This window comes from Lampetra planeri, chromosome 41 (genome assembly GCF_965212315.1).
Source record: "Lampetra planeri chromosome 41, kcLamPlan1.2.h2, whole genome shotgun sequence".
In the NCBI taxonomy this organism is placed as follows: domain Eukaryota; kingdom Metazoa; phylum Chordata; class Hyperoartia; order Petromyzontiformes; family Petromyzontidae; genus Lampetra; species Lampetra planeri.
The window spans coordinates 5,763,330-5,777,789 of record NC_136147.1 but is presented as its reverse complement, the minus strand read 5'-3'; the positions used below and the strand labels follow the sequence as shown (position 1 = coordinate 5,777,789).

The 14,460-nt window shown below is 53.7% G+C and overlaps 1 protein-coding gene across 1 annotated transcript in view; it reads right to left on the bottom strand.

Moving 5' to 3' along the window:
• Positions 1 to 4,618: 4,618 nt before the first annotated feature.
• LOC144732117 (paired box protein Pax-2a-like) overlaps positions 4,619 to 14,460 on the bottom strand; it is a 43,155-nt gene continuing 33,313 nt past the window's right edge. Inside the window, exons 7-10 of the mRNA XM_078613406.1 lie at positions 10,799 to 10,919; positions 7,820 to 7,921; positions 4,893 to 4,979; positions 4,619 to 4,748 (exon numbers count right to left, since the gene is read on the bottom strand). Coding sequence (XP_078469532.1) covers positions 4,672 to 4,748; positions 4,893 to 4,979; positions 7,820 to 7,921; positions 10,799 to 10,919 — 387 coding nt within the window. The 3' untranslated portion in view covers positions 4,619 to 4,671. The remainder of the gene's footprint in view (positions 4,749 to 4,892; positions 4,980 to 7,819; positions 7,922 to 10,798; positions 10,920 to 14,460) is intronic.

Here is a 14,460-nt window from a genome sequence, read left to right as displayed (position 1 = left end):
TCCCCCCATGGGGAGCTGTTCGACCATACTTCACCACACGGGTATGTAATCGGTAAAAGCGGGGGGGGGGGGGGCGTACATGAGCATCGGTTCAGATAAATCGCTCGCCACTGATGTGTCAGCCGTGGCCGGGATTCGATCTCGGGTCGCCGGGTTCTGGAGGGCGCCTTTTGAAAGTCCCTCGAGAGAGAGGGAGTTTCCACCTCCTCCTGTGGCCGGGTTCGTGGGGCAGCGCCGCTAACCGCTGCGCCACCGCTCCGCTCAATAATTAGCGTATTCTCGTTCGAGGATCGTGATGCGGTCGGATGACGAAAGTAATGACGCCGGTGTGACAGAAACGAACAACAAACAAACAACCCAACCGACACAACAATGACGCAAATGAAAAATGAAAACGATCACAGCAACACTTCCTGCGCCGACGACCGTCTTGAGCAATATCCACAGGCAAACGGAGAGACACACACAGAGAGAGAGAGAGAGCGACTTGAGGTGGGGGTGGTGGGCGGAAGAAAATCTGCTTAAATTAGTCTCAAGCATGGTCACATCGTCCCCTTTGCAGACTTCTCTCATCGCGTGCCAAAGTCAAAGTCCTCTCCAGCGGCATGAGCCCTCTCATCGGCACGTCACTTCTTCGCCACTTTCGCTCGTTGACGTCGTGGCCCGGGCTCCTCCGATGACATTTCTCCGTCTCGCGGACGAAAAAATAAAAAAACAATGAACGTGACAGCGGCCGAAACCGTTTTTGACAAACTTTTGCATCTCATTTTGATTGATCGCGATCTGGCGGCCGCGGCTGGCGACTGCGACGACGACGATGAACGGAATTGCTTTGGGAGCCCGTCGAGAGGGGGGCGAGAGGGGGGCGAGAGGGGGGCGAGAGAGAGCGGCCCCCCCGGTTCGTAGCTCCGATGTCGATCCGAAGTTTCGCCGCGAGCTTGATGCAGACTCGCGAGGCCCGCCGCCGTCGTGAAGTTTGGGAGATTTCTCGGCGTCGTTGACAAATGGACGCACTTCGTCATGTTTGACAAGCACTACGGATCTCTCCCCCCCCCCCCCACACTCTAAACCACTCTAGCCACCCCATCCCCCACTGCCCCAATGAGCGTTTCCTCGCCGCGTCTGCGGGAGCCTCGGAGCGCGCTAAGGTCACGTCGACCAGGCCGAATTTACAAACGCGCGGCGCCGCGAATTGGATTTTTTTCGGGAACACGGCGGAGTGGCTCGTTTGGGACGGATCAGTGGCCGCGGTCGCAGATAAGGTCACGGATTGCCGGCGCAGCGGCCGTGCTGGTGGTGCCGATCGTGGTGTTTGTATTCGTTGTTGTTGTTGGTACATTTTTGGCCGATTTTTTGTTGTTCGTGGGGGAGGGGGGGGTGGATGGCGATAATGGAGATGTTTGTGTTTGGAACACACGACGGTGTATTCCGACTGCGGCGATGGTGGTGGTGGTGGCGACGGAGATCTTGGTGTTTGTATTTTGTTGTTGTTGTTGTTGGTGGTCATTTTTTGCTGGTTTTTTTTGAGCGGTGGTGGGGGATGGCAGAGAGGTGAGCGGGGATGGTGATGTGATGGAGAGACGTTTGAGGATCGCGTCTTGTCGCATCTGACTGCTGCAGCAGTTTCTAAAGGGCACACGTGAAGAAACCGTGCGGTGTCTTTCTCAAGCCCCGTCTGGAAAGAGAGGCACCTACCACTGGAAGAAGTTCTAGCAGGCGACCACCGCTCCCACGTCGGCTGGACATCATTTTGAAAGAGGTGGACGTAATCCACCACTTTACCCCACCACTACGATGAACACACTGACACCGCTGGGTGGACCGTGGCGCACCGGGGCGTGTGGGGTGGTTAATAAACTCGCACCATCCATCAATTACCGCGCTCCGGGAGATGGAATCGAACCGGCAACCTCTGGATCGCAAGTCCAGCGCGCTGATGACCGTTACACCACGGTGGGTGGCAGCGTCCGCCCGAGTTGAATTGGAAGAATTTAAGGCGCGAACAGGAACTAGTTTCGTTTTTTGTTTGCGTGTCGTATATCTCTGTACACGTTGAGTTTTTTGGGTAGTGGCCGAATTTAAATTTCTCTCGTGAAGAAAATTTAAAAAAATGGTCAGAAAAGGAATTATTATATTCTAATAATAGTTATTAACAATGTCCTTTATATACACAAGAAAAGCCTAATCGAATTTCAATTATTGTTTTAATGAGGGTCCTACTGCGCCATTGGGATGTTTGGCCAATGCCATTAATGGGCGTGACGGTAGCGAGATGTCAACTACTTCGCCTGGACACAGGAGGTCGTGGGTTCGATCCAGACCCTGACGCCTGCTGCTGTATATTTGGAGTTTGCGTCTCTCTCTCTCATCATCATCACGGTGGCTAGGAGATGTTAACAACCTTGCCTGGTATACAGGAGGTTGTAGGTTCGATCCCGACCCTGACGCCTGCTGCTGTATATTTAGAGTTTGCGTGTCTCTCTCTCATCATCATCACGGTGGCTAGGAAATGTTAACTACCTCGCCTGGTATACAGGAGGTCGTGGGTGCGATCCCGACCCTGACGCCTGCTGCTGTATATTTGGAGTTTGCGTGTCTCTCTGCCCGTGGTCACGTGGATTTTTCTCCGGGTCCGGTAGCTGCGAAGAATTTCCACACGATGAGCCACTGCTCGACTTTTGAGATCTGACCAAGGTTGGGTGGTTGGGTGGATTCCCGTTGATCTGGCCATTATTGAATGAAGTAACTAATCCTGGTATGGCGATCCGTGATTTATGTCTTAACAATGTACGGAGCGGCAGCCCAGGAGTGGAACGCGTCCCAGAGGAGATGGAGCGATGAAATCGACTCGCGTCTTCACCCAGCAGTGCATTGCTCATGGCTGATGATAATTGATGATGAGGATGAAGTGACGTCACCTGTCTGCTCTCACCTGTAAGATAATCTCCGTTCTTCTTCGAAGGCAAGGCTGATGGGAGCGCTCAATTGTTTGGAAGAGGGGAGGCCGGAATGGTCCACTTATTCCCGATTCTGATTGGATTGTACGGAGCAACTGCCCCGATCACTCGGCCACTCCACTCCACCCACACGTCCGGCGTGTCCAGCCCTTCTCATCTCGCTGCGCTGGTTGACTCAGCCGAACGATGAAATGGCTTTTGGGGTGAATTCCACGCGAAGAACCGCGATGATCGGCCCTGGATGCGTCCGTCGTTGTGCTGCAATGCAACGTCACCGGTGAAAGACCCAAAAAAAATTTTAAATTCGCAAAATGAACAGAATTAACGAGACTGCGTAGGGTTTTTTTTTCTTCTGCGTTTTGTGTGCCGCAACTTTGTGTCCGACGGCTTCGACGACTCGCTTGCTGAAGAAGCTCCCAGGAGGTGGGTGGTGAAACGTCGGACACCGTGCCGTCGTTGAGAGCCGAGCAGAACCCCCCCCCCCCCCCAAAAAAAAATAAACTCCTCGGTTGTTCGTAAAGAACTCGCCCAGTGCTGTGGACAATCGTGGCTCCGGCTCCCGAGCTGAGAAACTCCATGTCGGGGTTTTGGGTTGTGGATGGATGCCTAATTGTGACGACGTCAAGTTATTTAATTGTGAAAAGTGTTGTTTAATTTCTTGCACACACCCCCCACCGTCCCCCCCTCCACCTCCCCTGCAATTGTATTCCAACTGCGCCATCGGTCGCTTTGCCGTGTCTTTGAGACGAAGAATCCCCTTTGAAACTCTCTCAGAGCACAGAAGAAAGCCCACTGAAGCAGACATCACAGAACCACTTCGGAGACCTTGAGTTTGAACGTGAGAGAAAATGAGGCTACGGCCGCATTCCGCCACCCGTTTCGCTTCTTTTTTTTCTACGTTCCACTTTCGAAAGCTCCACGCGGGGTTGGATCCTCACCGTTTGTTCCGTGCCGGGCTCCCGAAGCAACACCCCGTGCTTTTGTTCCCCGCGTGTTGTTCAGGAGCGCAGAACAAACCCGGCGGTGACGCCGTCGGAGAGAGCGCGATTGGAGAGATCGGGAGATGCCGACGCTTCTCCCTCTCGCTGCAAGGTGTCCCAATGTGGTCTCGTTATGTCCCCACTACCAATCCCATTGTGGCCCCGTTATGGTCCACGTTTCTGATTGAGCACAATAAAAATTTGACGATTTTTTCCGAGCCGTGCGAGCGATGGACGCTTCCGGCGCCGTCGATCCGAGCTGCGAGGCGAGCGTCAGGGCTGACCGTGCGCTCCGCGGGGTAACTGCACTGGGCACTCCCCCCTTCCGTGTCCTCCAAGACGTCTGCCCAGCGTGGAAGAGTAGGCCAAGATGACATCTAGAGAAGGTGTGGGGGGGGGGGGGGGTGTGTGGGGGGGGGCTCTCTCTCTGGCATGGGCAAGGCAATCGCTGGGCTGCACCACTGCACTGACGTGAGCTGTCCTGACCGTGCGATTGGTTGATTTTTGGGGATTGAAAGCCAGTGGCGGGCGGTGTTTCGCACGAAGCCGCGCTCGGTATCAAAAGGACGTCGTTCCGCTCTCTTGCGAGCTGAGTGGTGGCGGCCGAGTGAGTTGGGAGGGAGGGGGGGGGGGTGATGGTGGGGGGGGGGGGGTTCACCGACGTCCACCGCGTCCACCGCGTCGACCGTGCTCTCTGCATCGTCCACGTCGCGGGTGTCGCACCTTGACCGCGACTAGTGGCGGTCGAACGCGGCTGTGGCGGCCGGGGTGGCGGACCCGCGCGTCGCCGTGCTGTAGTAATAGGGGGAACCTGCGCACGCCCAGACACAGAGACGAAGATGCCCCCGTGTAGACTTTCGACAAAACTGCTGGGCCCAAGTGCTGTTGAGCGAGCGGTAACGCATCGTGAAGGCTACATGGGGGAATCTGTTTCGTCTTTGTTGTGAGAACTCACCCAGAAGCCCCGAGTTGGTGAATCTCCACGTGTCGTTGTAGGTGGCGTACTGAGCGTGTGGGTACGGGTTCCCGGAGAACTCGGGCGCTTTAGAGGAGAAATCAAAACGCAAAAGCATTTATTTGGTAATTTTTGGTAAAAAATGTTGGTCATTTTAAAAGTAAATTTTGGTACATTTGTTTTGTAATTTTTTGTATTTTTTTGGGGTAATTTTTGTTCATTTTTTGCAAATTTTTAAGTCATTTTTTTAATTATTTGCTTGGTAATTTCCCCCGGCACCCTACCGCCCCCCCTCGTCCCCCTTCCCCCACCCCCAAAAGTCATCGTGATCTCAACTATCTGTGGCGCGTCATCACGAGATCAATAATCTTTTCGAATATCTCTAGAGGCGACGCGAACCTCTTCCTAAGGGGGGGCGTAGAACGAGCCACGGAAGCGGACACCACAGAGCCACCTCTGAGATCGCTTCGAATGATGCTCTGGTCCACACACAGTAGTAGAGGGGGGGGGAGCACTTTCCCCACCCGCTCTGCGTATGAGAGTAACAGTCATGATCGCACTCTCGTGTTAATTCAGAACCAAATTGAATGCGATGGGACTTTAAAAAATATTTAATTTTTCCCCGCGGTAAACTTAGCCAAACTAACGACCAAACCATTCGCATGCGTCCGATCTCATCAGATCTCAGAGGCTAAGCAGGCTTGAGCCTGGACAGTGCTTGGATGGAGGGGGGGGCATGTGAGCAAAACAAAGACACACGCAGCAGGCACCGTCGCCGTCTGGAACGCTCTGCCTTACGATATTAGGAAGCCACTAGAGCTGTGCACTTCTAAATCTGAGATTGAACATTTATTGATTTATTTATACCCACTTTTTAGCACGGTTGACTGGCTACGTACGGTGCGAAAGAAGTTCAACGTACAGCAGAAAGCGGTGGAGCAATGTCCACTAGCGCTCTTCTGCACATCCCACACATTCACAAACTCTGACCGGCGCAGTGAAGTTATGGACAAACATTCCACTGGTCGAGGCTGTCTCAGCACAAAACTGCATCGCGAGATTTAAAGCTAGGAGATGCACACAGACAGCGAGATGGCAATGTGCACAAGCACGGTAAAGAATAATAAATAGCCTGGACGTGTATAGCCACGTCGGATGTGGTGTGCCGGGTGCTGACCCAAGCACACTCGACTGCGTGTTCATCGATGGGTCTCTGTGAGAATCTATGCGAGTCTCTGCAAGTCGATGGGTCTCTGTGAGAATCTATGCGGGTCTCTGTAAGTCGATGGGTCTCTGTGAGAATCTATGCGAGTCTCTGCAAGTCTATGGGTCTCTGTGAGAATCTATGCAGGTCTCTGTAAGTCGATGGGCTGCTTTGTAATCCTTCTGGCTCCCTGAGTCTATGCCACTCTTACATGAGTTTTTGAACTTCTATGCGAGTCTGTGTTGATATGTGAGTATGCTAAAGTTGATGTAAGCTCTTTAGAAGCCTTATGGGGTTCTGTGTGAGTTTTTTTTGCACCTATGCATATCCTGCGGTTTGATTTCTGACCGAATATATTTATCCAGGTCACTGGTAGAACTCAGTAGGTGGCGTGTGGCTATCAGTAGAGCCCACGAGAGGTATACTGGGTGTGGTGTGCCGGGTGCGGAGATGTTTAACTGGACCATGACCCAGAGAGAACCGGCACCCTGCTGCCCCCCCCAGCTCTCTCTGAGAGAAGGCGACACTCACTGATGGTGGGTGGGTGGGTAGCGTTGAGTACTACACTGGTGGTGGGTGAGTGGGTAGCGTTGAGTATTACACTGATGGTGGGTGAGTGGGTAGCGTTGAGTACTACACTGATGGTGGGTGAGTGGGTAGCGTTGAGTACTACACTGATGGTGGGTGGGTAGCGTTGAGTACTACACTGATGGTGGGTGGGTAGCGTTGAGTACTACACTGATGGTGGGTGGGTGAGTGGGTAGCGTTGAGTACTACACTGGTGGTGGGTGAGTGGGTAGCGTTGAGTACTACACTGATGGTGGGTGAGTGGGTAGCGTTGAGTACTACACTGATGGTGGGTGGGTGAGTGGGTAGCGTTGAGAACTACACTGATGGTGGGTGAGTGGGTAGCTTTGAGGACTGACTGATGGTGGGTGGGTGAGTGGGTAGCGTTGAGAACTCACTGATGGTGGGTGGGTTGAATACTACACTGATGGTGGGTGGGTGAGTGGGCAGCGTTGTAAACTCACTGGGCACCACTCACTGATGGTGGGTGGGTGAGTGGGTATGGTTGAGTTCTCACTGATGGTGGGTGGGTGGGTTGAGTACTACACTGAAGGTGGGTGGGTGAGTGGGCAGCGTTGTATACTCACTGGGCACCACTCACTGATGGTGGGTGGGTGAGTGGGTATGGTTGAGTTCTCACTGATGGTGGGTGGGTGGGTTGAGTACTACACTGAAGGTGGGTGGGTGAGTGGGCAGCGTTGTGTACTCACTGGGCACCACTCACTGATGGTGGGTGGGTGAGTGGGTAGGGTTGACGACTCACTGATGGTGGGTGGGTGGGTTGAGTACTACACTGATGGTGGGTGGGTGAGTGGGCAGCGTTGTAAACTCACTGGGCACCACTCACTGATGGTGGGTGGGTGAGTGGGTAGGGTTGAGTTCTCACTGATGGTGGGTGGGTGAGTGGGTAGGGTTGACGACTCACTGATGGTGGGTGGGTGGGTTGAGTACTACACTGATGGTGGGTGGGTGAGTGGGCAGCGTTGTAAACTCACTGGGCACCACTCACTGATGGTGGGTGGGTGAGTGGGTAGGGTTAAGTTCTCACTGATGGTGGGTGGGTGAGTGGGTATGGTTGAGTTCTCACTGATGGTGGGTGGGTGGGTTGAGTACTACACTGATGGTGGGGGGTGAGTGGGCAGCGTTGTGTACTCACTGGGCACCATGCCAGCCAGGGAGGAGGTCGTGTAGCCAGCCTGCCCGCCTGGGGGTACGTGTGGCGGGTACCCGGGCAGTGTCGTGTTGCCCATTTCTCTACCTGTTGAACACACAAAGACAAAGATCCCCCGTATAGCCTTTAACAGACTGTTGGGGCAAGTGCTGCTAGCGAGTAGCACCTATGAAGGCTGAAACGGCACACGATAGAGTGGGTTGGCTAGCACCACGCCCGGCCGCCTTGGCGATGTTGTCCCACTGCACCAGGTACTCATTTGAGGCTGAGTCAACCTACAGGAGGCCCAGGACCGATTCAAATAATCGGCACTGGTCTTGGTGGCCATGAGCGGGAATCGAACTCAGGTCGGCGGGTTCGTAGCGTAGCGTGCTAATCATTGCACTACCGCTCCCCATGCACATCCACACACACACCGTCCATAGAACCACACCATCCTGTGTATCCGATTCAGACTGTCAGGGCAAGTGTTGGTTTCCAGGGTTTATGCATTAACTCTGTCCACCCATCCATAACTCTCATGAGGACGATCCGATATGAACGAAGCTTTCCCACAACGTTGTGTTGTGAGACTCGCCCTATTGATAACTTGGAAACAAATAAAAGCAAAGAGGATGACAGTATTTGTCGATATGTAAACACATTTGCCATGATGCTTGCTATAAAACACATTCTTGCGGAGGGAGCTGGTAGGAACGTTGGGTTGCTCGGTCAATGGCCAGGGTCAACGGCGGCGTGGTGTATTCCGCAAATATGCCCGACTGTGAGGGCGGGCACAAGCCGGCGTGAGTAGGTTAAACGTTGAGTTTTATAAGGGCACCACGGGGTGACCAGCCACTCCCCACCCAGCCCCACCCCTCCCACCCCCCACCCAGCCCCACCCTCCCCACCCAGCCCCACCCTCCCCACTCTCCCCTCTCCACCCAGCCCCTCCCTCCCCACCCAGCCCCTCCCTGCACGACGGACACAATATTTCCCTGTGGGCTGGTGTAACCAGGAGGTTCCTACCAGTATTAACCACAATACCTTTCTGATCTCGTCAAACGGGCATTAACCATCATCCTGCGAACTCCAGCCATCGAGCAAACACTGTGGTCACCACATCGCGCTGCGCTTTCAGAGACGCACTTCTGCGGCCGTCTGGAACGCTCTTCCTTCCGATATTACGAAGCCACCGGAGCTGTGCACTTTTACATCTAGAATGAAAACTTGTTTATTTTACAACTGTTTTTTTCGTGTGTGTTAGTTTGTTGTTCTTCCCCTGCACTTCCAATTAGCACGGTTTGGCTACGCACGGTGCGAAAGAAGTTCAACGTACATACACATACCACACGTTCCGTGTCTCAGTGCGACTCGCAACCGACACCTCGTCCTTCCCGCTAACCCTCGTCACCTTGCAGCAAATGCACCTTAACTGTGAATCAATACGCTCTCAATATCAGCTCGATCGTACATCAATACCCAGTCGATATGAATGACTTTGCTCTCGCGCGCCAGAACGCACGACTCAGGCCAAGGGGCAGACCACCTCCACACCTGGGGGCCATCGTTCTCGTCAGGTGGTCTCAGGTGGCCTCAGGTGAACTCAGGTGAACTCAAGCAATGTCACGTGGCCTCAGGTGAACCCAGGTGAACCCAGGTGAACTCAAGCAAAGTCACGTGGCCTCAGGTGAACCCAGGTGAACTCAAGAAAAGTCACGTGGACTCAGGTGAACCCAGGTGAACTCAGGTGAACTCAAACAAACTCACGTGGACTCAGGTGAACCCAGGTGAACCCAGGTGAACTCAAGCAAAGTCACGTGGACTCAGGTGAACCCAGGTGAACTCAGGTGAACTCAAGCAAAGTCACGTGGCCTCAGGTGAACCCAGGTGAACCCAGGTGAACTCAAGCAAAGTCACGTGGACTCAGGTGAACCCAGGTGAACTCAGGTGAACTCAAACAAACTCACGCGGACTCAGGTGAACCCAGGTGAACTCAAACAAAGTCACGTGGCCTCAGGTGAACCCAGGTGAACTCAGGTGAACTCAAAGTCACGTGGACTCAGGTGAACCCAGGTGAACTCAGGTGAACTCAAGCAAAGTCACGTGGACTCAGGTGAACCCAGGTGAACCCAGGTGAACTCAAACAAAGTCACGTGGCCTCAGGTGAACCCAGGTGAACTCGGGTGGCCTCGACTCGGGTTGACTCAGGGCCTCCCACGCCGCTAATGAAGTGGCTATTGCTTGGCTCGGCAAAACGAGTGCGCGATAATAATAATAATTCCACAGAGTTTTGAACAAATGCGCTGCGTGTTGTTGTTGTGCTTGTGCACGGCTGCTAACGCAGCAGCAGCAGCATCGGGCAATCACCAAATCATTCTTACACTTAATCTCCTTGCCAACCGTCTCTCTCTCACCTCGCCAACTTCGCCTGCGCGCAAGCGAAGATGGCGGTGTACAGAACGAGAAAAAAGATGCTGGAGGGTGACACTGACGGCTGCTCTGTGCTTCCAGTGTTCAGAGGCCTGCTTAAGGCGCGGCTCCGGCTGGAGCACGCATACCACACACATGTCGGTGATGTGCACGTCTTCTTCGAACGCTGGGGAGCCGGAAAAGCCCTCTGTACCAGCGTGGACGGCACCCTCGTGTTCACCTTCTGAAGCGCTCGCTCGTCACCGTGGCGTGCGCGATGACCATCACCACCACCACGTGACTTTTCTTTGTATTGTGCGCGGTGCTTTCAGCGCCACAGCGCGTCGATTTGTCGCGTTTGTTTCTTTTGTTTGTTGGTGACTTTGTGTATTTCATATTGAAATCGCCTCCAGTGCTTTTGCTGCTGGCGGCAATAAAAGTTGTTTAAAAGTCAAAAGTCTCTCTCTCTCCTGTCCACGTCTCTCTGTTCGTGGCTGCGTCCCTCAACCGAGAGGAGGCTTCCATCCCCTCTCGTCTCTGAGCCCCTCCATCACCTGTCCACGAGTCTCTCACCTGCCACGAGTGGGTAGGCCTGGTGAGCCGTGTGAGCCCCACTCAGTCCTTTCCCGTCTTCCAGACTCCCCCCGCCTCCTCCTCCTCCTCCTGCCAGCGACAGGGGTGAGAACTCCGCGGCCTGACCCCACACGCACGCACAGAGGGCACGGGGTGAGCGGGGAACACGCGTGGAGGTCATGGCGTGTGCGCAAATGCATGCCGTTGCATCGGTAGCGGGGAGCGGTGGTGCAGCAGTTAGCGCGCTGCGCTACGATTCCGACGGACCCCGAGTTCGATTCCCACTCATGGCCACCAACACCAGTGAACCGGTCCTGGGCTTCCTCGAGGTTGACTCAGCCTTAAATGAGTGCCTGATGTGGTGTTTAAATATCGCCACTAGAGAGACAAAGTGACCGGGCGTGGTGCTGGTCACCCACCCGCTTGTGTGCCGTGCCGGCCTTCATAGGTGCTCGCTAACAGCACTTGGCCTAACAGTCTGTTAAAGACTATACGGGGGATCTTTGTCTTTGTGTTGGTGCTCCCCAACAGCACTTGCCTCAAAAGTTTGTTAAGGCTATATGGGGGATCTTTAACGGACAATATTATCCATAACAAAGGTTTTTTGGGTTTGATCGCGTAAATATAAATGTGTCGTTAAACTCCCCCACCACCCGACACAGCTTATACAGGGTGCTTCAAAAACATGTTGACACCTACATGGGACTATAGTTTTTAATGGAAAGTAGAACGTAAGTGGAACGGATAATACAGTGCAACATTATCAAAAAATGTATGTTAATAGCTTCGAAAGTCAAAGAGTCTCCACTAGTTCGCCATCATTGTCAACACGTGCCTGGAATCTTCTCCAGGTGGTCTCCAGAGCCAGGAGGAGGCTCGCTTCTTGTGGCATTGTTGCAAATTCTCTCAAGTGTTAACATGTTTTTGAAGCAGCCTGTTTCATTGAACCAGGTGAGGACCCAGGAGGCCAGGATAAGTCCCATCGGCAAGCGAGCCCTGGGCCGGTAGTCTGCCGGTAGATGGGGGGTGATGATAATCCTCATTTAATTCTAGATTTGAAGCTTTCGGTTTTTCTTGGAATTTATCTCACTTGATACAGCTATCGTGCTGTGACGGTTCCACCTGAAGACGGAAGCTTGTGTTGCCTCCGAAACGTCGTGTTTATTTTATTTTACTTTTATTAATTTTAATTTTTTACCTACGTGACTTTACCGAAATAAAAAAAAACCTAAGAATATTAATCCTCATTTAGTAATTAACTTCACACATGTGTACCCTGATGTCGGCACACAGTGGCCTGCTGTGGATTAGCACGTGGTGGTGGTCGTGTGGTGGTGGTGATGATGATGGGCCGCTTCGTTGAGCTGCCGTTTGTGATGGCCAAGTCGATCCTGAACAAGAAGCTCATGGCTCAGTGGGCTTTACCTGGTAAGATAAAACTAGTGAATTTGTATTTGTTTCTTTATTTTTAAAGTGAGTTGTTCACCTTTGCCCATACTTCGCACTCCTATCACGTGTTGTATTATTTGTTGCTGTAACGTTCTAAACCCCGCGCCCCCTTACTTGACATCTGTGAACAAGAGCTTTATAGCTCATCGGATTCCTCCTTCAGTATAAAATATTCTGATTATCTTCCGAGTGACGTCAAAGGATCTTGAACGTCCGCTGTGAGTGAAGCAGACTGCGCGTCGCAGTAATTGTCAAGGTGACTACACCCGCAGTATTAACCAGGGCGGCCCGCTGGACATGAACCATTAGGCCACGTCATCATCATCATAATCAGCAACAGCAGCGGTGTTTAGTGTGTTGTTCTTCCCCCCGCACCTCCGATTGGCACGGTTGGCTACGTACGGTGCGAAAGAAGTCTAACGTACAGTACATACAGCAGTGACAGCAGCGTCGACAGCAGCAATGCCGACATTCATTTCCAATTGAGTTGAATATTCACTCTGCTCAATTCACATCTTGGCCGTCTTCCCTCCCTCCCTCCCTCCCCCCCTCTCTCCCCCCCCTCTCTCCCCCTCTCTCCCCACCTCTCTCTCCCCCCTCTCTCCCCCCCCTCTCTCCCCACCTCTCTCCCCCCTCTCTCCCCCCTCTCTCCCCCCTTCTCTCCCCACCTCTCTCCCCCTCTCTCCCCACCTCTCTCCCCCCTCTCTCCCCACCTCCTCTCTCCCCCTCTCTCCCCTCTCTCCCCCCTCTCTCGCCCCCCTCTCTCCCCCCTCTCTCCCCCCCTCTCTCCTCCCCCCCTCTCTCCCCCCTCTCTCCCCACTGCACCCCCCCCCCTACGATCCTCGACGCTAATTAGTGATGAGGCTTGGCACTCATTATCGGCGCGCCTGATGGATCGCCGCGCGCGTGAGCGCGGAAATTAAAATGAAGTCAATTACAGGAGAGTGAGAGAGAGAGTGAGAAGAGAGTGAGAGAGTAAAGGAAAGAGAGTGAGACTGAGTGAGAGAGTAAAGGAGAGTGAGAGAGTGTGAGAGACTGAGTGAAGGAGAGTGAGATTGAGACTGAGTGAGAGTGAGACAGAGTGAGACTGAGTGAGACTGAGTGAAGGAGAGTGAGAGAGTGTGAGACTGAGTGAGACTGAGTGAGAGTGTAAAGGAGAGTGCGAGAGTGAAAGAGAGAGTGAAAGAGAGAGTGAGTGAGAGAGTGAAGGAGAGTGAGAGAGTGAAAGAGAGAGTGAGAACGTGAGACGGTAAAGCAGTGACTGAGAGAGAAGGGGAGTGAGTCGAGAGGGCGAGTGAGTGAGCGAGACAATGAGAGTGGCAGAGAGTGCCTAGGAGAGAGCGAGCCTGCGAGTGAGGCTGGGTGGCTGAGTCGGTGGTTGTGGATCTGGCAGGGAGTGAGAGATGAACTGGTGGGGGGGGGGGGGTGTTAGGGTTGTGGTTGTTGTTGTGGTTGTTGGTGTGGTTGTTGTTGTTGGTGGTATTGTTGGTGGTGGTGTGCCGACTTGGGATGCGCTCGGAGTTGGGGGTTCTGTGGTCTGGCTCTGTTGGGGGGGCGGGGGGGGGGGGCTGCGAATGAGTGAGGGATGCTGCACGATGGTGGTGGGTGGTGTGGACAGGAGGAGGGGGGTGGGCAGGAGGAGGAGGGGAGGGGTGGCGGTCTGGGGTGGTGTGGGCAGGAGGAGAGGGAGGGGGGCTCTGGGGTGGCGAGCTGCCATACCCACAGACGCCCCGCGGGAGAGTCCGTGCCGCTGGTTATCAATATACTCTCTCGTTCCGCTAATGGGTTTATGAGGCCAAACGGTCGCTTATCCCCCTTTGAGGAACCCCCCTCCCCTCCTCCAACCCCTCTTAACCCCACCCCCCCATCCCATGGAACCCCGGTCGGTCTCAGGTGGCGACCTCTCTTCAATACAACGGCCCCAGCAGACATCTGCTACGATTGCGGGGACAGCCATTAACCAGGAGCGATACCACGAAATGCGTGTGTGTGTGTGTGTTTCTGTGCGTACGTTGAACCTTGAGGCCTCGTGGCCTCAAGGTGCACATAGCCTGGCACAAGCGTCGTGGTGACGTCACCGCCACTTAGTGGCAGTTGTTGTTGTTGAACTTCTTTCGCACCGTACGTAGCCGACCGCGCTAATCGGAGGTGCTGGGAAGGACAAACAAACTAAACACGAAAAGAAGTTAGAAATAAATGCGTTCTCAATCGAG